The sequence below is a fragment of the Miniopterus schreibersii genome (genome assembly GCF_964146895.1).
Source record: "Miniopterus schreibersii genome assembly, chromosome: 8".
NCBI classification, from domain to species: domain Eukaryota; kingdom Metazoa; phylum Chordata; class Mammalia; order Chiroptera; family Miniopteridae; genus Miniopterus; species Miniopterus schreibersii.
In genome coordinates, this window is record NC_138109.1 from 22,742,906 (window position 1) to 22,766,362 (window position 23,457).

A 23,457-nucleotide genomic window follows, 5' to 3' on the forward strand; every position below is an offset into this window, starting at 1 on the left:
ATGGCCACGCGCCCCGGGCCGCTGTGGCTCCTGGGGCTGGCGCTGTGCGCGCTGAGCGGCGGCGGCCCCGGCCCGCGCCCCCCGCCCGACTGGCCGCAGCGCCGCCTGGGCCCGCGCGAGCGCCGCGGCCTGCAGCGGGAGATCCTGGCGGTGCTCGGGCTGCCCGGGCGACCCCGGCCCCGCGCGCCGCCCGCCGCCGCCCGGATGCCCGCGTCCGCGCCGCTCTTCATGCTGGACCTCTACCACGCCATGGCCGGCGACGACGACGAGGACGGCGGCCCTCGCGAGCGGCGCCTGGGCCGCGCCGACCTGGTCATGAGCTTCGTCAACATGGGTGAGTGCGGGCTGCAGGGTGGGCGTGGGAGACGCGGTGGTGACCGTGCGGCCTCCGCAGAATGCGTTTGTGGGACAGCGAGCCGAGCGTGCGGGCGCCCCCACGGTGGGCCCTTGGGGAGCAACAGGAGCTGCAGGGGAGTGTGCACAACCTCGGACAGTGGGTGCCCCTGCCGTGAGCCAGGAGTCGCCGCGTGGTGGACAGGGCCCCACAGGGGGTGGGACTGCGCAGGCCAGGGGGCCAGGTCTGAGGTGTGCGGGTCAGTGAGCTGTGGGCCCGGCGGGCAGACGCAGGAATGCGAGTCCCAGGGGCGTGTACAGTCGCCCCGCCCCCAAACACACCCTAGAGTAGGAATCATGTAATGTCAGGCGGAGCTGGGCAGTGCCAGGAAGACAGTCTAGTCCTGGGAGACAGATGAGTAAACAGGCTGGATGCTGTCACTGTGATAAGAGCAGTCCTGAGGAGAGGGGCAAAGTCCATTGTAGGACACCCCTGTCCCACCACCAAAATGACCAGAGCGCAGGGGAAACCCAGATGTCCTGTAGGTGGGCGTGTGGCTGTCAGGGGATGAGGTGGGGAAGGAGTAGACTCAGCTCAGTGGGGCAGTCTGTGGTCTTGTCACCCACACCTAGAACCTGGGCCATGGCTTGACATGCCTGTGTGTCCAGGCCTGTGGAATAGCCCAGCGGGCAGCTTGGACCTTCATGTTCTCCCATGCAAAGCCCAGCTTTTCCTCTCTGCAGCCAAATCTCGGAGCCATTTACCCTTAAACTTCTCAAAGGTATCTTTTTCCATTACTAAACTCTCTTTAATCTACAGTCATGAATATTTGTCCCCCATCCACTCTGCCTTCTTTCTGTGGCCAGTGATGGGCAGGGCTCTGGGCTCAGAAAGATACTAGACTGGACCCAAGGACTACAGCTCAGCTCGAGGTGGGGAGAGCAGAAGGGCTGAGAGCCGGGAAAGGACTTTTGCCAAGTCCGCCAGCCTCCCTTCACCTACAGCATCACCCAATCCTCCCAACACCCAGTTAACACCATGATATGCACCTGCATCTCTCAGATGAGAACAGTGAGGCTCAGAGAGGCAATGTTCCGCCCAGGATAGCATGGCCTCTCTGTGGCCAAGCCAGGACAGTCCCAGGGTATATGGCCCTACATGTGGTCCTCAAGGGCATTTCTGCTGTCAGGCGAGCAGGCTTTCAGGGTGGAGGGAGCTTTCAGAGTGGTTTAGGCAGAGGAACCCAGGGGATGGAGCAGCAGCGGGAATTGTGGGGCCCTCAGCCATTTGCTTCCTACATGAGGGCAATAAGTGAGGACAGCCAAGGAGGCCTCTGTCCCCCCCAATCCCAAACTGATGGGCTGAGGTGGGGAATGAGCAGTAGGAGGCAGCTGTTAACTTCTGCAGACAGCACTTGGGTCACTGGTCTCTGGATGCTGCCTTCCTGGTTGGAGGGCAGGGTGGGGATAGGGACAGAGAGTGTGTGGAACTGAGGCTGGAGCTCTGTACTTGGGACAAGCTGACCCAGGGCTCAGGACCAAGAAGAGCTGTGGATGGAGTCACCCAGAAAATGCCCCCAAGGGAGCCATCTATTAGAGTGAGTCACTGCCCAGCCCATGTCTGGCTTCAACCAGCATCCCCTGGGTCAAGGCGTGCACAGCCCTAATGGGAGCTGCTGCTGTGAATCAAGCAGTGCCCTGAGCTCAGGAAGACTTGCTGTGTGGTCTTATGCAAGCCCCTTCCCTCTCTGAGCCTCCGGTCCCTCCTTGTAAAATGGGGCTCCTAGTGATCAGTGCATCCTCAGAGTTGTTGTGTGATTGGTTGATACATGGGAGGAGCAGAAAGTCAGCCCCCTCTTTTAGGGTGAACCTGGGCCTCATCACTGCTGACTCCAGTCCCTCCCAGCTACTGCCCAGCCCTGGTTCAGATGTGACAGGAATGTCTCCATGTGTCTTATACACATGTAAAACCCAGAAGCAGAATTTAAAAGCCAACCAAAGGTGTTTCTACCTATTTTCAGAATAAAAAACGTCCTCATTTCATCCATGCAGCACCATGCAGAACTGATTTACCAGCCTCATTTTCATGGGCTCAGAGAGGTTGAATGGCCAACCCAGGGCCACACAGCACATCCATGGCATCATCCAGGCTGTGGACTCCAAGCCCCAGCTTCTTCCTCCATCATCTCTGAGTATTTCATTAAGATCTAAGGCCTGTGGAATCAACAAGCTGGTCCTTGTTTAGTGGAAGCCCAGTCGTGGGCGGGCCCAACCAGTTGTCAGAAGGAACTTCTTTATTCTGACATACTAATTGCGCTAGTAGAACTCTCAGTGAGAGTGGCTTTAACTGGTAATTACCTAGACTGATTGGGGGATTAGACACCTAGCAGGACTCCTTTCTCATTTGGAGGCCCAGGTCCCAGGCCCCTGAACCACATGCAGTCTAATAGCAGAGTCGCTGTGCTATCAGTGCCCACGCCTAGGCTCCCACCCCTGCTGCCTCCTGCTCCAGCTCTCCTATCACCCTCGTCTGGCTCCTGAGAAGTGAGGCCTGGTGTCGGCCAGGTCTCTGACCATCAGTGGCAGCCTATGGGACCCTGAGGCCATAGAGTTCTCCTAGGCCTCCAGCCCATGGTTCAGGCCTTGTATCTGAGCAGATGCCTTTGGAGCCCATGTCATGACGGACATGCCTGTGTTAGGAGACCAGGGCTGTGGTCAGAGCTGGTGGCCCTGCCTGGCCTGAATGTCAATCTCAGCTTTGTAGAATCTTGGCTTCCCATGGCCTGGAAACAGTAATGGGGGCCAATCAATGCCCATGTGGAGAAGATAGAGCCTGTCCCTGGTGTTGCCTGTGCTCAGGGAGAGGAGAGGAGGCAATACCAGCATCTTGTCCTGTTGGGGCTGCCATGGATTCCACCACATCCCAAGTCAGGCTCCTTCTCTTCTCTGGGCCTCTGGTTTCCCGTCCAGTCTATAGTGATGGTGTCAGAAAGACAACAGGCCCCCCAGCTCTGACCCTGTGGCTCTGTCAGTGGTACCTTCTCACAACACGACCTCATCTCCTCCAAGCACAGTGTGACTGGCTGCACCTTGGGCACTGCAGGCCGGCCTAGCCCCTCCTGAGGGAGCAAAGAGCCAGGAAGGACCAATTCTGCTTGTTCCCCCAGAATCCTTTTCCACCTCATGTCAGCGTGGTGACAGGTGCTTATCTTCCAGACTGAGAAACTGAGGCACGAACAGCACTGCAGAATGCAGAAATGAATGGAGCCATCTTCACTATTGTCCTGACCCTTCCTGGTGCCAGACTAATTTCTTCCTTGGTCTTGAGCCACTGAGGGCAGAGGTGTTGACAAACTGAGGCTGTTGTATTGGAGAAGCGGAGCTTGGTGGGAATGAGGGATGTGGCCCAGGTCCTGCTCAGCCCAGTGACCTTGAAGGGCTCTTTACCTCCGTGAGCCCCTGGGTCACTTTCTATGGCTCTTTACTAGGGAACTCTTTTCTTTGCTTTTTTCACCAACTCACTCAACAAATAGTCATATGGTACCTGCTCTGTGCCAGGCATAGTTCTAGTTACTGAGATATGACAGAGAACAAAACCAAGTCCCTGCCCTCATGGAGCTGACCTTGTAGTGGGAAAGACAAATAACAAACACAGGAGCCACAAAGGTAATTATCAAGTGGTCTAGACAGTGACACTCCCTATCTGGTCACCAGGAGGGGATGGACAGTGGGAGAGTAGACAGGACAGATCTGGGGTTCAGACCTGGGACTCAGACAGAATTTGCATCTTGACTCCACCACCTACTCTCAGTGTGTTCTGGACTTTCCAGTCCACCTCTCAGAGCCTCAGTTTCCTCTTCTGTAAAATAGAAACACTCACGGTACCCACCATATGGGGCTGCTCAGGCATTGTGTGAGATGACACCCAGGGATGACCCCACGGCTAGGCCTCCACATCTGTTCCTTCATTTCCATCTCATAGTTACTGTCACATCTTTGTTTAAAGAGAAGAATGAGGCTCAGAGAAGTTAGTGGAGCTTCCCAAGGCCACACAGCAGGTGGTCTTCTTGCCTGTACATCTTCTACTCCTCCTACATAGAAGCTGCCTCTCCACCCACCCCGAGGCCTGGCCATCCTTAGGCCAGTCAGTGCCTCTGAATCGGACTGTACCGAAGGTGTGTTATGAACTGAGAATCCTGTTTTTAAAGTGTCTTTTGTTTGGGGGTTTACAGAAAGAACACGTGCTCGTTATACACCATTCAGACCACACGGGAACATATGACATGAGTGCCCCAGGAGCCCTACCAGCCAATCCCCTCAGGCAGCCACTGTCAGATCTCTGTCACCACACCTTCCTTTGGCCTGTCCTTTGACCTTCGTGTGAGTGGAATCACACAGTATTCGCTCTTGTGTCTGGTTTTTCACTCCACATGGTGTTTTGAGGTTCATCCACGAGGTTGTATCTCTCGCTGTTTTTATGAATGAATCGTCCTGGCCTGCACCCGCTCCCCCTTGGCCCCTCTGGGTCATGGCGTCTGGCCTGTCCCAGTCGTGGGTGTGAATGAAGCTGCCCCGAGCGTCCTGCACTCGCCCCGGGGCTGCATCAACCCTGGGTGTTCCCCACTCTGCCCCGGGGCTCCGAGAGGTCACGCAGGTTCCTTTGAAAGCCTCCAACCCCGTGTCCTCACTTTTAAGACACCATTAAGGTGCACGAGGCCCCCCTCCAGGGTCGCGTGGGACTAAGGGACATGTGCAGTGGGCAGCTGGGCGCCCGCGCGGCAGGAGCTTCGCGGGTGGGAGCTGATGGCACGTGGCGTCCACTTCGGCGCCTTCGCTCCGTTACACCCTCTGCGGAGACCACTCGCCTCCATTTCTGTTTTTAAAAGGGGGGAGCAGGGGTTTCTGCACATCTGCCCCCCCACTCCTCCCAGAGACGGCTCCTTCCATGGCTAGCGCCCCCAGGCTTCATTGTGTGTTAGCCGCTTTCTGCCTGTCGATTCAGGGGGTGTCCACCCTCTTTCTCCTTCCTCCCCAGGAGGCCTTGAACCTCCTGAGAACAGCGGCCAAATCTGACTCTTCAGGCGCCTCCCCCTGCTGTGCACCCTGGTCTCTGGGGGGCAGGCTCGGGCCTGTGGGCAAAGGAAAGGGGGTTCAGCAGGAGGCAGGGCCAGGACCAGGTGGAGGAGCCTGGCCTGTCCCGTGGGGCGAGGCAGGGCCAGCCCTCTGTCTTTTCAGAAGCTGATGATGGGTGCAGCATGTCCCTGGGTCCTCCCCTGGGGTCCTGAGTCCCTGCAGGGTCCTGCTTGGAGGAAGGTGGGTGGCTTCAGCAGGCATTCTTAGGGCACCTGTTGACAGAAGAGCCTTGAAGACAGGTGACCCCCATCCCAGTATTGCCACCCAGAGGAACTCTAGGGTCACTCATTGTATGTTGGCTCGAGTCTAAAGGACCTCTAACCTTACATGTGACCCCTGGGAAGTTTCTCCCCCTTCTGGGCCTCAGTTTCCCCATTTATGCAGGGTTACCCTGATCGCCTTTGCAGCTATGACCAAAGAATCTGCCTCCCCCTGCCTCCTGATTGGAGGCACCTGTGGCCACCTCCTCATGGGAACCCCTTACCCATGGTAGAGAGGCTGTGTTCCCGAGACCACATCTTTCTGGAAAACGCCCACAGTTCGGCTCTTTCCCGGGTCTGAACTGGACTGGAGTCGCACCCTCCTTGCTCACATCTCCTTGGATCTATTTTTGGCCTTGGCAGGCTTGATGTGGTGGAGTGTGCGGGTTTCCCCTTTAATTTGGGGTCTGAAGCCGTCTGAGGCCGGACCGGTAATTATGAGTGCAGAGCCGTTTATGGAAAGAGCTCTGAAAAAAGTCGGTAATGAGAACTGACTAAAAATACCTCAGCATTGAAACCCTGGGCCTCCTCTCGGTGGCGCTGAGATTTCTGGTGGGAGGAAGCCCTTCAGGATGCAGAATCGATAGGTGATCAATTCCGTGGCTCCCCCGTTGGCCTGCACAGGCCGTGGGGACCCAGGTCTTGTTTTAGGTCTGATGTGGGCCCCTCAGCCTCCGTTACCGGCAGGACCAGCCAGACTGGCCCAGCCCGTCTGCCTGCAGGGCCCTGGGGAGCCTGCCCTCCACCCCAGGGCCGGCAAGTCCCACAGGAAAGGAAAAACATGAGTGGCTTCGGATGGAGACAAGCTGTGACATGGAAGCCACTCCCAGACCAGCCAAGGGGTGGGGGTGCTGGACACTGGGCCACTGTCCTGGTGACCAGGAGCCCTTGGGAAAAATGGGCTTGGTCTCCTCTCTGGGCCCCTGGGACACGGGGCCTAATAAGTGCACCTTCTGCTGTACAGCACGATGCCCAACCCACTGAGCCACACTGGCCAGGGCCTCCTCCCCCTCTTTATATGACTGGTCCCTTTCCTCCTCCAGACTTGACTATTTTTCCCCTCATTTACCAGGTTTTGGAATAATGAGCTGATTCCTAACAGTCTCCAAAGGCAGTGGTTCTAAACCCCCCAGGAGACATTTGGCACTATCGGGAGACATTTCTGGTGGTTAGAACTGGGGAGAGGAAGGCAGTGCCACTGGCATTTATGGGCAGAGAATGGGGGTGCTGCTTAATCTTCTGCAACACTCAGGACCGTCCCACAGCAAAGAAGTATCTGGCCCAAAATGTCGACAATGCCAAGGATGAGAAATCCCGTCCAAAGCAAAGTGTTTAATGATGAGGCGATGAGGAGCTAAAGGGCACTAACGCGCGGTGGGTCCAGAGCCGGGGCCTCGGTGGAGTGGGCGCCCTGAGGCTGCACTCGCGTCAGGCTCCTGCTGCGCCTGCTTGGCCATGGTTTCTAGGCTTTTTCAGTGGACAAAGCTAGGGAATGTGTATTTTCTAAGAGGGAAAAACTCATGACCTCAAACTAATATTTCGAATTCAAATTTAGGATTTTAGGCTTTTATTTAAATCTTAAATTTTGTATTTCTATTTTCTTTTTCACTGAATAACTCTGTTCTAACAACATTAACATATTAATTTTTTGCTTTGTTCTACAGTTTGATGTACTTAGAGGAGGACATCACTTCTGTGGTATTCTCCAAAATCCGTAATTTCAATCTCATCTAAGGAGAACGCACCAGATAAACTCACATGGAGGGACATGCAACCAAGTAACCAACCAGTGCTCTTCAAAAGTGTCAAGGTCGTGAAAGCCAAGGAAAGACTTGACAGTTGTTATGGATCAGAGTAGACCAGGGACACCTAACAGCTAAATGCAATGTGGGATCCTAGATTGGATCCTGGAACAGAAAAGGAACATTAGTGGAAAAGCTGGTAAAATTCAAGAAAAGTCAGTATTTAGTTAATTGTATTATACCAATATCAATTTCCTGGTTTTGATCATTATACTATGGTTTGCTTATGTAAGATGTTATTCTTAGGGGAAGCTGGCAAAGAATATATAGGGAGTCTATGTACTATTCTTCTAACAACTTTTCTCTAAATATAAATAATGCAGAATTATTTCAACATAAAATTACTCCCACACACCCTCCCTGCATTCTCCCCAGTGCCACCCCTGTCTTGATATCCTTCACAGCACTCATCAGGATCATCTCGTTTGTTTACTTTCTAGTTTGCTACCTGACTTCCGCGTGACACTATGCACTCCCTGGTGGCAGGTTGGTCCAGACTGTCTGCAGTTTCCCCAGTGCTTAACAGTGGCTTGCATTCAATAAGCACTGCTTTCAAATGTTCATTAATATTCCTGGATCTGACCGGGGGAAAAGCGAGTGTTCTTAGAAAGCCTCCAGAGCACGAGAAGGCAGCATAGTCAGAAGTCATCTCTCACCTGCCCAAGGGGAGATTATGTGACCCCCACCCATTAGCAATCCCTGCCCCAGATTTTGCAGATGGAGGAAATGACTTACTACCCAGAAACCTTGCTCCAAACTCCAGTGGTTCCCACCCCCCACCAGTGTCACCACGGAGAGAGGACTCCTGGCAGGACATATCTCAGGTGGCTGGGATCCAGAACATAGTCAGGGCAGGAGCACCCCCTGCCCCCACCCAGCCTGTCTGAATCTGCCAGGGGACCTGGGAATTAACTTCCCAACCCCACAACCGGCAGCAAAATTTTACTGGGAAACCCCAAGAAATCACGTGTGTGGACCTTGGCTTTTCCCGTAAATTCCCTCTGAGGACCATCAGATAATAGCAGCAGGGTGGGGAGCAGCGACAGGCCAAGTCCAACTTGGTTTGCCCACCATGATTTCAGCATCAGTCGGTGAGGGGAGGCCCAGCGCAGTGGAAGGAGCCCGCACAGAGGACTCCTGCATTCTGTCCCCAGGCCTGTGGGAACGTGCAAGGAGAGTGTCTGTGGTGATCTCTGTCCTTCGAGCTTGATGTTGAGGAATCTTCAGCATTTTCATGAAGAAAGGGTCAGTTTCTGCTTTGCACCTGACCCAGAACTTAGGTGATGGCCCCTGTGGGTTGCTGAGGGGCTGCCTCTCCAAGCCAGGACATCTTTGGGGGATTCCAGACCTGGTTATAGGGGAAGTGGAAGCTGGGCATGAAGGGGTGCTGGATAGGAAATGTTCCTCGATAATGTATTAGAAGCACTTGCTGGACCATCACTGAGTACCAACTACAGTAGCAAATGTGGTTTTTTATCATTTCATCTGACATGGTATCAAGTGGTCATGTTATAGATGTGGCTACTGAGGCCCTGAGGATCAGATGCCTTGACAAATGCCAGGCAGGTGAAAAGGGGGCACCTTGAAACCATACAAATGCCTTTCGGTTGAACTGATACATTTGATGTTCTATAATCTTTCATTTCATATTTCTATTCAGAAAAAGAAATAAAATGCCCCCCCCTCCCCTGGCTCTTGGGTTTCACACATGAAACTCCTGATGGTGCTGGCAGGATGTCATCACTCTGATACATGGATTAAGTTCAGAAATTAGAGGTCAGCTCTCATCCCTGACTCTGAGGAATAGCCATGGCTCCTATCTCATAGTGCCTGCCCTTTCACAGCCCCACATGGACAAGCTCCTAGTATCCCCACTCCACAGATGAGGAGACTGAGCCCACACAGGGAAAGTTTTGGTCAGGGCTGGCATCAGAAGCTCCAGCTACAGGCCAGAGCATCTACACTTCTCAGTGCTGTTTTCGTGGTTTAAAGCAGGGCGGCCTGCCAGGAACTGCCATGGGGTAACTCCAGGTCCCAACAAATGCTGTTCCTCACTCAGCTTTTCAGAAGAAATGTCTTCCCTGATCCAAAGGAGCAACCTCTGAAAAGCTACATCCACAGAGTTCCAGCAAGGGGGCAGGGGGTCACTCCCTTTGGCCAGTTACAGTAATGTCTACTTTAATGCTAGATCCCAGAAAGTTTTATCAGTTTCTGATTAAAGCATTATCTTCCTAAAAATGTCCCATGTTCTGGTGCTTGCCTGGAACAGCCAGGGTGGGCAGTTTCCTGTGCTGGGTTTATCAAAACTCACAGGATGGAAAGTTTGGTACTAGAGTCAGTTCAGGTGAACACAGTGCTCTTGACCCAGCAAGGGAGGGAGGCCGCATGGTTTGGTGCTGGGTGGAGCTGGCAGGTTTGTGGGTTGTTCCCTCAGTCCCGGATCCAACATGAAAATCAGTGTCAGGCCTGCAGACAGAAGATTCCCAGTGAGCCCCCATGACCCACCTGTCAGCTCCTGCTATGCTGGGGATAGATACACAGCGATGCTTTGAGAGGGTCTGATGAAGGGTGTGGGGGAATCACTCGCCTTCACTCTCTGTGCCACACCCTGTGACAGCCAACAGCCTGGACTTATTCCCTCCTGCGGATCGGGGAATCTTACGCAGCCACGTAGTGGAGGTGATCTCTGTGGTTCCTGAATCCACGGGAATTGTCACCAAAGTTGTGTGTGTGTGTGTGTGTGTGTGTGTGTGTGTGTGTCTGCCTGCCTGTGCAGAACCCTGCCCTCTAGGTTCTCTGCTTGTGCAGGAGGACCCTGATGCCACCCTGTGTCTCTGAAGCAGCCTGGCTCCCTGTGGGCATTTGCTGCGTGTCCAGCGGCCTGATGATGGACATTCTATTTCTTCTCCCTGGTCTGGGGACGAAACACTCATCTCCTCCTGCCCAAACGTGTGTCTGCTGGCCCCACCCAGCACAGCTGTTTGCCCGTCCATCGCCGGACCAGGTTCCCACCACGAGGACAGGAAGTGCTCCCCACATCCGCCTCTGCCACCAGCAGGGTGACTTGTGGTCACAGAGCCCAGTAGCCAGAGAGAGAATTTTTAAAAAGACTCACAGACATGTAATTAAAATCTCAGTGTCGGGTTTTGGGGAAGGTGCTGGGTGGCTCCCGCCCCTGCTTTCCGGAAACACAGATTTTTAGTGTTTGAAAGTGACAGAAGGCTAAAGGGAGATGGCCCTAAATATACTGTCCTGGGCATTTCCGGCAGCTGGGCAATGTGGGATTTATTCTGCACAAGTGGCCTCTTGCCCAAAGTATTGGACCTGCCCCCGCAACGGGGCCACCTCGGGTCTTCCTCCAGCCTGTGCTACACCCCCACCCCCACGCACAGCTTCCACACCACACCAACCACCAGCTCCCCTGCTGCCCGGAACCCTGGCCCCCCACTGGCCAGAGCCACAGTCCGTGCTCCTAGGTGGGAGCTCTAACCCTTCACAGTCAGGCCACAGCCAGACTCATCCCCCATGCCCCACCCCGCTGATCTGTGGGGGGCCCTGAACCACTCAACCTGTGCACTTGATGTCCCCTCCGCCTTGAATGTCCTCCCTGCTGCCTCTCCACCTGCCAAGACTCCATCCCATCCTTTAAGGCCAGTTCAGACGTCACCTCCTCCAGGAAGCCCACTCAGATCCCACCACGCCATGGGACCTCCGACTTCCCCAGCACTTGACTGGGCCTCTCCAGGAGTTGTCACTCCTTCCTTGCTTCTTTCCTTTCCATCTCTCCCTCCTGCCCTCCCTCCTCCTTCATCTTGTTACAAGCGGAAACTGCCATCCTTTTGCCCTTTGCTGTGTTTTATGGTGGTTGTTTTCCTGCCTGTGCTGTCAGTCCCTCAGCTCTAGGTCTTTACTCACACTGGTCCCTTTCTCTGCAATGCTCTTGTCCTATGACCTTGTGGCAAGTTCACTGTCACCCCAATGTCAGCTGTGAGCGCTCACTGTCCCCCATGCCCCATCCACACACATGGATAGACCCTGAAGAGTACTCAGTCATGTCTCTCCCACCACGTGGCCTCTTCTGTCTTGAGTTTGAAGTTCCTCTCCCCAGAGGAGGGACCTGTCCTCTCTGCCTCATCTGTGGGTCTCATAGCCAGCAGGGGGCTGGGCTGGGACCTGCTGGGTTTGAGATCTGGGGGCCAGAAATGGAAGCTGCCCTTGTTGACCCCCGCTGTGTATCAGGTGCTGTGCTGGGCACCTCACTACAGGGCTCCTGGGGCCCTCTAGGCACCCGGCAGAGCCTGTGGGCAAGCCCATTTCCCCGCGGGGAAATGCGTCTCCCAGGCTGCCCAGGCCCTGGCTCCCACCAGGCCCTGCCACCCTGGAGCCTGAGCCCAGGACCAGCATGACCGCCAGCCTGCTTTGTCTTGCAGTGGAGCTCGACCACGCCCTGGGCCACCAGGAGCCCCACTGGAAGGAGTTCCGCTTTGACCTGACTCAGATCCCGGCGGGGGAGGCGGTCACAGCTGCTGAGCTCCGGATCTACAAGCTGCCCAGCACCCACCCTCTCAACAGGACCCTCCACGTCAGCATGTTCGAGGTGGTCAGAGAGCGGGCCAACAGGTGCCTGGCCCACGCCCTGCCTCCCGGTCAAGCCTCTGTCAGCGTGTCCGGCCCAGCTCTGGGGGGAGCCTTTCCCAGAGGACAGAAGGGGAGCCCCTGGGAGCTCACCCTCAGAGATGAAGGATGCTTGGCCCAAGGCCCTGGCACCCTGGCTTCAAGTCCCCTCCCTGCTGTCCTGGCTGTGGGACCTTGGATGGGTCCCTGAGCTCCCAAGCCTCGGTTTCCCCATCTGTCCACGGGGGCAGCAGCACCTTTCTGTGGTAGACACAGTCGATACCCCACGAGCGGCTCCCAGGCGGGCACTGGAAACACGAAGGCAGCGGTGCCGGCTTCGGTTAATTGTTCTTTCGTATCCACAGGGAGTCTGACTTGTTCTTTTTGGATCTTCAGACGCTCCGAGCTGAGGACGAGGGCTGGCTGGTGTTGGACGTGACAGCAGCCAGTGACCGCTGGTTGTTGAACCGTAACAAGGACCTGGGACTCCGCCTCTATGTGGAAACAGAGGACGGTAAGACGTGGGGGTCAGGCAGCGGACCTTCCCTGGGCTCCGATCAGAGAGATCTGGGTTGAAGCCCAGCTCTGCAGCTTCCTAACTGGAGCCGTGGCAGGTTACTTACTCTTCCAAGCCTTCATGTTCTCCTCCGTAGAAGGGGGACCCGCTCATTCATTCATTCACCAGGCGTTTGGGGGCAGAGCCTCCCTTGCCCCAGGCAGTGGGGATGGAAAGCCTGAAGGTGGGCCCCAGATTTGAGCAGATTGGGTCAGGGAGAGGTTGGAAGGAGAGCGGACTGAGAGGCAGGCAGGGGGCATTCTTGAGTTAGGGTAAAGCAGGGTAAGGGGTTGGAGTTTTTAGGGAGCTTCTTGAATTTAATAGCAGTGGAGGATGGCAGGACCTGATTCAGCTTTTTATAGAAGCTCCCCCAAGGAGGTGTGGCATCACTCCCACCCCTTCAGTGTGGGTACCCTTAGTGACTGGCTTCCCGGAGGACAGCGTGTAGGGGGAGGGAGGTCACTGGACGGTGGGGAAAGCTGACCAGCACCGCCTCAGCCAGGTGATCAAGGTTCCTATGAATAACCCATTTGGCTTCTGTGTACCCTGGATATGAGGGAATGAGAGGGCACTTCTCCTTGGGGGTCTTCTCCCAGAACCCCAGGGAAACCATGAGAAAAACATCAGACAAACCCAAATTGAAGGACAGCCTACAGAATGTCTGACAAGTACTTCTCAAAACTGTCAAGGTCTTCAAAACCAAGGAAAGCCTGAGAAATTGGCACAGCCCAGAGGTGCCTGAGGAGTTGTAATGACTCAATGCCCTGTGGGATCCTGGATGGGATCTGAGGAGAGAAAAAGGACTTTAGGGAAAACTAATGAAATCTGAGTAAATCGTGCTGTTTAGTTAATAAAATAAGAAGATACCAATATTGGCTCATTAGCTGTGACAAATGTACCACAGTAATTGAAATGTTAACATTTCCCAGGGCACACTGGGTCTGAGTATATGGGAATTCTCTATACTATCTTTGCAATTTTCGTACATCTCAACTATTGTAAAGCGGAAACTTCAGTGGGATGTGTGAACTGTGGGGCAAGAGTGAAGTGACGCCAGAGAGGCTCCTCCAGCCACAGTGTCCAGGTGAGAGCTGGGGGGGGGGGTTAGTAGCTGCAGAAATGGAGAAAAGTAGGTAGTGGAATTGGGAATAAAGTGCACTGAACCAGTGAATTTTTTTAAAAATTACAGTTTATGCCCTAGCCAGTTTTTCTCAGTGGTTAGTGCATCAGCCCTCGGACTGAAAGGTCCTGGGTTCAGTTCTGGTCAAGGGCATGTACCTTGGTTGCAGGCTGAATCCACAGCCCAGGTCGGGGTGAGTGGGGGAGGCAGCCAATTGATGTGTCTCTTTCACATCGATGTTTCTCTTTCTCCCCCACTCTCTCTGAAAAAGCTGTGGGAAAAGTGTACTCAGGTGAAGATAAAAATAATTAATTAAAAAATAAAATGAATAAAATAAAAATTGCAGTTTACATTCAATATTGGTTTCAGGTGGGCTGCATAGTGGTTAGACAATCATATACTTCACAGTGTTTCCCAGATATTTCCAGTACCCACCTGACCATACATACTTATTACAATATTATTGACTCTATTTCCTGGGCTGTACTTTACATCCTGTGACTACTTTGTAACTACCAATTTGAATTTTTTGATTGACTTAGAGAGAGGGAGGTAGAAACATCAATTTGTTGTTTCACTTATTTATTCATTAATTGGTTCCCCTTGTATGTGCCCTGACCAGTGGGAGGGAACCTTGCCTGTGGGGACAACGCTCTAACCAACTGAGCTACCCAGCCGGGGCCTGTAACTACCAATTTGTACTTGTTAATCCCTTCACCTTTTCCACCCCGTCTCCCAATTCCCCTCCCCTCTGGAAACCATCAGTATGTTGTGTGTGTGCCAGTGGATATTTTTAAATATATATTTTTCTCATTGCCTAAGTTGGGGAAAATAGGTTTGAGGTAGGAAATGAGAAGTTCTCTCTGGGCCCTGATATCATTGATGGCCCTGGCTGAGGTCCCTAAAAGGTCATCCAGGGCAGGTGTGTGCTAGAGACACAGGTGTGGGAACCACTGAAATAGAAAAGTGGATTTAGAGCCTTGAACCTGGGTCAGGCCGCCTGGGGAAGGAGCTCAGCGATGGAGCCCGACAGGGACCTGCGACTGCGTCTTCCCCTGAGCGGCTCCCACTGGGGACCTTCGTGGGTCCTCAGGCGCCCCTCGGGTCAGAGATGGAGGCTGGGCGTAGTGGGGGCGCCAGCGGGCTGCTGGCCGCCTGCCCGGAGCCCTCCCTGCTCTGCGGCGCAGCCAGGGGCGCATGTGGCCTGGCCCTGCGGGCCCCGAGCAGCAGTGGGCCGCGCAGCCCTGCGCCTCTGGCCACCTCCCGCTGGGCGCTCAGGGCCCGCGAGGGGCAAGGGCGGCGTGTGCGGCTTCCCCACGGGCGCTCGTGCCCGCGCCAAGTGCTGCAGGGATTCCGGGGAGGCGGCGCAGGGCATCTCCCATGGGGCGGGAATCGCGGTCGGCGGCCTCGGGCTCTGGGGGACCCCGAGAACCTGTTAGGGCGCCGCTCAAGACCCGAGTGAAGGACGTGACCGTGCTCAGCAGCAACGTGGGCGGGACAGCTCCGGGCGGGGCCTCCTCCTGGCGGCGAGCAGACCACCCGCGTCCTCCGCTCCTACGCGGGTGAGAGCGCGCTCGGCCAGCGCCGGCTCTTGGCGGGGAGCGGGAGCGGGAGCCGGAGCCGGAGCGGGAGCCGGAGCGGGAGTCGGAGCGGGAGTCGGAGCGGGAGCCGGAGCCGGAGCCGGAGCGGGAGCCGGAGCCGGAGCCGGAGCGGGAGTCGGAGCGGGAGCCGGAGCCGGAGCGGGAGTGGGAGCCGGAGCGGGAGTCGGAGCGGGAGTCGGAGCGGGAGCCGGAGCCGGAGCCGGAGCGGGAGCCGGAGCCGGAGCCGGAGCCGGAGCCGGAGCGGGAGTCGGAGCGGGAGCCGGAGCGGGAGCGGGAGCCGGAGCCGGAGCCGGAGCGGGAGCGGGAGCCGGAGCCGGAGCGGGAGCCGGAGCGGGAGTCGGAGCGGGAGTCGGAGCGGGAGCCGGAGCCGGAGCCGGAGCGGGAGCCGGAGCCGGAGCCGGAGCCGGAGCCGGAGCGGGAGTCGGAGCGGGAGCCAGAGCGGGAGTGGGAGCCGGAGCCGGAGCGGGAGTGGGAGCCGGAGCCGCAGCCGACGCCCAGGGCACTTTGGCCGAGCGCACCGGTGCAGGCGGGGCTGGGTGCGCGCCCTCTATGTGCCCACGGCTCCGGGACCCTGGTTCAGGAAGGAGGCGCCCCATGAGGTCCGACCCCGAGGCCGCGTCGCCATCATGAGTGAGCCCAGAGAGCCGAGGGAGGACCCGGCAGCCCGGCCCTTGGAGCTGCCCTCCGGGGAGTTCGCTTTGGTGGAAGGGTGGAGGCCGCCCGCGGGGTCGCCATGCTCAGGGGCAGCGCCAGGAGCTTCAACGTGCCCGTGTGCAGAGCTGCCCAGACCTCCGCGGTGGAGGGTGAAGAAATTGTGGCTGTGGGGTCGTTTGCCCCAGAAAACATTCATGTTCCTACAATTTATGTGGATCGGGTGATATAGGGGGAAAGTCCGAGATATGAACTGAGCGGTTAACAATCCGGATGGAGGGAGATGGACAAGCCGAGCCTGCAGATGACAAGGGCGCGGATCCTCAAAGGGCAGCTCTTGAATCTGAGGGTGGCGCGGATGCCCCCTTGGGCACAGGAATCCCTCTTCTGACCACCGACTACACCGCCCCATATAACCGCTCATCTTCACATGAACTGGGATCCTGGGCTTGGGTCCTTTTCCATCAAAAGGGGAGGTGGCCGCAGATCTCACCAGTGCAGGCGAGCAAACAGTCACCACTCTTCCCTGGGGCAGTTTTTTCTCCAGCGATGACTCATTTCCTATGATCCGAGGGGACACATCCAGCTAACCCTGCCAGGAGCCATGCAGGTTTCCAAATACGGTGACCTGGCTAAGTGGATGATCCCTGGAAGGAAGGCGAAGGGAATGGGGGGTGCGACGGATTTGGTGTCCAGAGTAGTGGTCACCATGGAGCACTGCACCAAGGCCAAGGAGCCCAAGATCTTGGAGAAATGCACGATGCCCCTGACTGGGAAGAGGTGCATGGACCGAATCACCACAGAAAGAAGGAAGGACTGGCGCTGACTGAGCTCTGGGAAGGCCTGACCGTGGAGGACATCACGGGAGTGCCTTTGTCGTCTCACCCAATGTCACACCCATGCAGCAGGTGACAGCCTAACTGGGAAGGAGACCTTGCTCACAGAGACCGTTTTTCATTTTAACCTCAGGATTTCATCCAAAGGAAGTTGGAGATCACATTTATCCATTTCACAAACAGCCTGACTAGTTTTCAACTGGGATCTCAGGCTTTCTACCACTCGGAAGACTTTGTTCTCTCAAGAGGAAAATGACTTTAAATAAAACCACAGGAAAACAGAGAAGTTTATCTTGTGTGTTCTGTGAGTACTCAGGAGGCTCTGCTACAGTCGTTGAGGACACTGGATGCCCTCTTCACTGTGATGTTTACGTAAATCTGTGCAGCTTCAGATGACTCCTTGGGAAGGATTTCTTCCCTCACGAACGCAGGGGGAAATGGTGAGGGAGGGAACACTCCTCCCAGAACAGAGCTAAGGCCCCACTTACTGGTACTATGAAAAACACACAAACGTAAGTGTCAGCCCTGGCCGGTGAGGCTCAGTTGGCTGAGCACTGCCCCGTGCACCAAAGGTTGCTGGTTCGATTCCTGGTCAGGGCATATACCCAGGTTTCGGGTTTGATCCCCAGGCGGGGCGCGTATGGGAGGCAACTGATCGATGTTTCTCTCCCACATCAGTGTCTCTCTGTGTGTCTCTCGCCCTTTCCCTTCCTCTCTAAAATCAATAAAAACACATCCTCAGGGGAGAACTAAAAAACAAACAAACAACAAACAATAAAAAAACACATAAAGTCAGTTTGTGACTGGAAGATATGCTTTCTGCATGAAATACTTTCCTTTGGCCCTTCTGACTTTTCTGCTGGGGCCTCTCATTTTGTTGCTAAATTTTGTTTCCCTGTAGCCTCACTCTCTCTTCCCCACACCTGTTCCTCCTCATAGCTCAATAGATGTCTCCAGAAGGAAAGGAAGACCACCTTGGTGGGACAGTGACCTGGTAATGGGAGCTACTGAAGGGGAGAGACTGTTGGTGCTGACATGCCACCAGGAAGTTTCCTCCATAAATAGTCCACCTGTGTGTTGCCAAAGGCTGTGGCTTATGCTAGGAGGAGTTCTAGAAACCTAACCGAGGGACTCAGATGGGTTTTCTCATTTTAACTCATAGTGTTCCTGTGTCATCCTGAACAGACACTTAGATCCTTCCTCTCTGTTGTGGATCCCGAACCAGCCTCTTGCTAATATTCTCTTACAATCCAAGAGAGGCTGTGACGTATTTCATCCTGATTCCTTAGTCTCAAAGATTTAAAAGAAACAACTGAGTTTATATGCGGGAGAGGTTAGGAGGGATATTAAAGCCTGACTTAGAGCTCCCGCTTCCTAAGCTTAGCTCTAGGGGCCGCACTCCCCACGTGAGCCCCTGGGTAAGAGCAGGAAATTAGTTCCATCTGGTCAAGGAAGGCCTTTCAGAGAGGCCTCACTGGGGCCTCACCCCCAAGAAGGGGACAGAGCCTGGAATGGAGAGGTAGGGGACAGAGCTCTGAGGGCAGCCTGGGGGTGTGGGGGGAAGTGGCCAGAGACCATGACCAGATGGGGGTGGGTGGGATGGAATGTCATTGAGTGGACAGGGGACATCTTTGGGGGCTTCTGGGCAGATGTGCCCTGGGTGTCAGGAGAACTTCCCAGCGGCATGTGGAACAGGCAGAGGTTTCCAGGGGCAGACAAGTTACAGGGCTATTAAGCAGAAGGAAGGAAAAGGACTGTTTCCCATCCCCATGGGACAAAAGCAGACCAGGTCCACAGCTGGGATCTCTCCCAGGTGTCACCAGGCATCCTGAGTGTCCTTCAAGGTGGCACCGGGGTTACATCCATGACTTGGCTGAGGTGAAGCATTGGCTGCAGGGAAGGGTCAGGTGGCGCCCAGAGCAGAAGGAAGCCTGGGGGAGAAATGACAGCCATCTTGGCCTGGCACAGTTGGGCGTATGAATTAGGGGTGACACCTGCCCTGGGACAGGATAGGGCAGGTGAGCTGCCAAGACATTTGGGCCCTGATGGGGCAGACTGGGAAATGGGATGAGACTAGTCTCATGGGGCCCACCTGGCTCAGAGGAGCAGCATCTTCCACCTGGGCCTAAGGGGGAAGGCCTGCATGGCCTACAGCTCCAGGCAGGGCCACACATACCCTGTCAACTGCAAAGGGGACAGCATGCCTGCCAGCACCCTCACAAGGTCAGGTCTAGAGGGGGGCCCCTGGGCCCCAGAGTCTCCTAAGCTCCCATCAGGTCCTTTCTGGAAAGGGACCGGGCAGAGCTGGGCAGCCTAGGGGCCCACCAAGAAGACAGCCAGGAGAAGGCAGGGCGCCCTGCTCAAGACAGATGGGCAAAAAGCAGAGCCCTTTGGGAGGGGAGCTCTGGGCTCTGGAAGGAGGCCCTGGGGATCCTTTCCCAGGCCTCCTGCTTCGGCCCCTCTGAAAGATCAGGGGTGAGTCCCCTAGTCCCCCACCGCCCCCAGGCCAGGCTCCTGCAAGGTGTGCTGGGAAGGGTAGGCTTGTCTTGGCTGGGTTGCAGCTTGCTTGGGACCTTGAACAGATGCTGCTCTCACTGGGCTTAGTCTCTGCTTCTGTAAAGTGGGAACCTAGGATCAGCTTCTTCAGGATCCTCAGTCATGCGCCCCAGTGCCCCACACAGGCCTGTCTCAGTGACGCGCTGTCTCAGTGGCCTTACCTAGTTGATCTACTGTGTCATTCCCTCTGAGCCCAGGAGACCCCAATAAGATCCTTGAACAGACAGCTGCACAAAGAAAAGCCAACAGTGAGCATAGCCTCAGGGGACCAGTCAGTCCTTCTGGCCCCTCGGTGGACAGGGCTCTCCAGGGACAGGGACAGGGCAGCGGGATGCACAGGCCGGAGGGCTGCCTGGGCCAAGGCTGTCCCCATGTGTCTGTCAGCCGGGCCATGGAGCTCCACTCCAGCGCCACCGTGATGACACGAGTCCCCATCTGCTCTCATTGCTCCTGTCCTGGCCTCACTGGCCTTTCCCTTCTGCTCGCAGAGCTCCCATGTGTCCTGGGGCCTGTGTCCCCGTGGTCCTGCTTCTTCCTCTTGACTGTAACTTGCCATGACCCAGACTGTCCCAAATGGCTTCTGTCTGGGCTCCTTCCAGCAACAGTTCCTGTCTCTACAGCCTCCTGTCTTAGCAGGTTCAGTCCTGCGTGGAGCCTCTGATGGGCCCGGCAGGTTGTTTGGTGGCAGGTGATGTCATAGGTCAAAGGTTAGTCTCAGGATTCATTAGGTGTTCAGTTCACTATGGGCCATGGGCACAGGTCTGAAGCACAACTGTTTAAGAGCAGACCTTTGAGCAGGACTGTGGGTGGGGCAGGCAATGTCCTTGACCTGTAGTGTGTAATGGAGAATCATATTAAGCCTGCTAATGGAACAAATATATATACCTGCCTATGTGTACATGTGCACACTGTCTATAGAAATACATGTGTGTTTGTGTGCAGACATACGTGCGCATGTGTGTGTAACTGTTGCAACACGGAGGGAAATGTACAGGGAAGTGGAACAGTTGGCACTGTGTTTGAGGAATAGAAAAGTGAGTAACCTCACTCCTGTTGTTAAAATTCCACAGGGAAAGGAAATGAAGAGGTTCCATGTCATTCTCTTTGTAATGAAAGCCGGGATGGAACCTGACTCTCTCATGATAAGCGAATCTCTAAGTAAATTAGGGTGTGTGAGGGGTATTTTTTCTCGAGTCTCTTTACAGTTGTTATTATATTGCTTTGACAATTAAAACATCAAGAGGTCATCTGGGAATACAAAGAGGTCCAGGAAGATAGTCTCCTTGGTGGAGTCGACATTTGCAGGGCTGATGAGTGTTTTTCATGGCGGCCTCAGACTTTAAGCGGCTGTGGGTAAAATTCCATTTTTATAGACCTCACTACTCCCAGGGCTGGGGGCCCAATCATGTCTCTGCCCGCAGTCCTCTCTTTCTTTTTTAACCACTAACTGGCCTTGTGGATAAGAACTTGGGCTCTGAAATTAGACCGACGTGGGTTAAACCCAGGCTCTGGGACTTTGGTCCAGTGTCTCTGCCCACTGAGCCTGGGGTCTGTCTGTGGTGTCAGGAAACAGTGAGTGCCCTGCTCTTGGGCCCCGCTTGGCAGACCAAGCCCTGGCCAAGCCCTGGCAGCTGCTCCAATCAGCTGGGTGTCATCAATCCTACATGAACACCCCCAGAGGAGGGGGAAGGTAGACCCCAGGCCTAGGAGTCCTCAGACCGAGGTGGGTCCCAGCTGTGTGGCTCCGGGACATCACGGAGTGACTCTGAAGGGTCTCAGTAACATAGGAGGTCCAGGATTACTGTGAAGACGAGTGAGATCATCAGTGAAATAACATTGAAACCTGTAAAATGCTCCACAAATGGCAGTGTCCACGACTGTCACTAATACTGACCCTGGGGCCACGAGGCCCTCCTCCCACGATCTCCTTCAGACCTGCCTGCTGGGGGCAGGGGGCTGGACTTGGGACTCCGGCCTTCAGATAAGGAAACCAAGGTACAGTGGGTCCCCTCAGGTCCTCAGCCTCCATGCTCCTGGGCCCGCCCTGGCCCTGGCAGAGTCAACTGCTCTGTCCACGTGCAGAGCCACTGCCCTCAAGTGACCGTCCTCTTTCCTCTCTCTGTCTCAGGGCGCAGTGTGGATCCTGGCCTGGCCGGTCTGCTGGGGCGACGGGCACCACGCTCCAAACAGCCTTTCATGGTCACCTTTTTCAGGGCGAGCCCCAGCCCCATCCGGGCCCCTCGGGCAGTGAGGCCCCTGAGGAGGCGGCTGCCGAAAAAAACCAACGAGCTGCCGCAGCCCAACAAGCTCCCGGGGATCTTCGGTGAGGTCCGGGGTGGCCCAGGTTGAGGCCCACAGGCTTTGGCTGAGAACCAGTGGTAGTGACAGAATCTTCTGGCCCTCAGAAGGGGCCAAACCAGTGGTCACCCTCCAGCCACCTTTCCTGACACCCTCCTGTGCCCCATGACCCTGTGGACCTGCCACTGCACTGTCTCTGAGGCCTCCCTGCCACCCGGAAGCCCCTTCTCTGCCCTCCCCTGGCTCACCAGGCCTTCCCCAAAGCCTGTCAGAATCAGGTGCCCTTCCTCAGGGCAGCACCGCCCATGGGCCTCTGCTCTCTCCCAGGCTCCCTGCAGGATGCATAGCTGTTTAGGCGAAGGTCTCCCCACCAGGCAAGACCCTCAGGATCAGGGACAGGCCTGACCCCACCATGTGCCTTCCTTTCCTTCATGGGAATCGGCCTCAGTATGAGCCACTCGACCTGTGCAATGGGTATGGCAGGACAGGTGGGGTGAGGCCAGGAGGTGTCTTGGGGAGCAAAGGAGGTGCCTCAGATTGTTGGCAGAAAGGTCCCTTGGGGCTGTTTATTGGAGCATCAGGAGGCCCACAGGCTGAAGTCAGGGGAGGCTGGGCTGAGCATGGGCTTACCCTGGAGACATTGGGAGCCATAGAAGGTTCTTGAGTTGGGTCATGGTACCAGCAGTGCTGCAGGGATGGGCTTTATGAGACCAAATGGTTTAGTTTTCCATCATTCATTTATTCCACAAATGTGCCCATCAGGGCATCCCCTGCCCTGGGAGCCCCCATGGTAGCTGCACAGAGCAGAGTCCCAGAAACGTCCTTGCACATCTGTCCCCTGCAGATGATGTCCATGGCTCCCACAGTCGGCAGGTGTGCAGTCGGCATGAGCTCTATGTCAGCTTCCAGGACCTTGACTGGCTGGTAATTTCTACTCTCCCCTCTCTTTCTTTTTTCTTTTTTAAAATATATCTTTATTGATCTCAGAGAGAGGAAAGAAGAGGGAGAGAGAGAGATAGAAACATCAATGATGAGAAAGTCATTGATCAGCTTCCTCCTGCACGCTCCCTACTGGGGATCAAGCCCGCAACCCGGGCATGTGCCCTGACCGGGAATCGAACCTTTATCCCCTGGGCCCTAGGTTGTTGCTCAACCGCTGAGCCACACCAGGCGGGCTCCCTGCTCCTTTTTAATTGATAATCCCCACCTGAGGATTGTAAGTATCTCCAGGAGGAGGCAGAAGAATCGGGGAACTTTATTTTCTCCTGTATTATTTTCTTCTGTGTTTTCCAAGTTTTCTAAAAGGAGAGTGTTACTTTTATAGTGGAAAACTGCTTTTTGGCAAAAACTATGAAAATGGCGAAATCTGAATCCTGAGCCATGAAATGTCAGAGCTACAACAGGGAAACGAGACCAGGGTGGCAGTGCCTCTGTGCTTCTGCAGCAACAGCAGCTACAGGAGACGTGGGCGCGGGGACCAGGCGGGAGGACTGTGCTGGGTGCTGATGGCAGCTGTCGGGACAGAGCTGATTTCCCGCCACGTCTGCTGAGGGTCTGGGGGTGGATGTCAGCCTTCTGGGGTCCTGCCCCAGGAGGGGCCCGAGGGTGGGTTGACAGGTCCCTGAGGCTGCGTGAAGGAGGGTGAGGGGCAGCCCTGAGTCCTCCTGTGATGGGTGCTGGGAGGAGGGGCTGGGAGG

The 23,457-nt window shown here is 55.5% G+C and overlaps 1 protein-coding gene and 1 pseudogene across 3 annotated transcripts in view; both read left to right on the top strand.

Moving 5' to 3' along the window:
• Nucleotides 1-23,457, top strand: part of BMP8A (bone morphogenetic protein 8a) — a gene marked incomplete at its 5' end in the record, with an annotated part of 29,540 nt that continues 6,083 nt past the window's right edge. The window contains 5 exons of one of the 2 annotated variants that reach the window (XM_081144998.1): nt 1-334; nt 11,959-12,148; nt 12,508-12,663; nt 21,598-21,785; nt 22,605-22,684. In XM_081144998.1, coding sequence (XP_081001124.1) covers nt 1-334; nt 11,959-12,148; nt 12,508-12,663; nt 21,598-21,785; nt 22,605-22,684 — 948 coding nt within the window. Of the gene's footprint in view, nt 335-11,958; nt 12,149-12,507; nt 12,664-21,590; nt 21,786-22,604; nt 22,685-23,457 lie in introns of both variants that reach the window. The other variant, XM_081144997.1, reaches the window with a different exon arrangement.
• LOC308560364 (succinyl-CoA:3-ketoacid coenzyme A transferase 2, mitochondrial pseudogene) lies at nt 15,199-16,990 on the top strand (annotated as a pseudogene). The gene is made up of 2 exons: nt 15,199-15,306; nt 15,918-16,990. The product of its transcript is annotated as a succinyl-CoA:3-ketoacid coenzyme A transferase 2, mitochondrial pseudogene (transcript).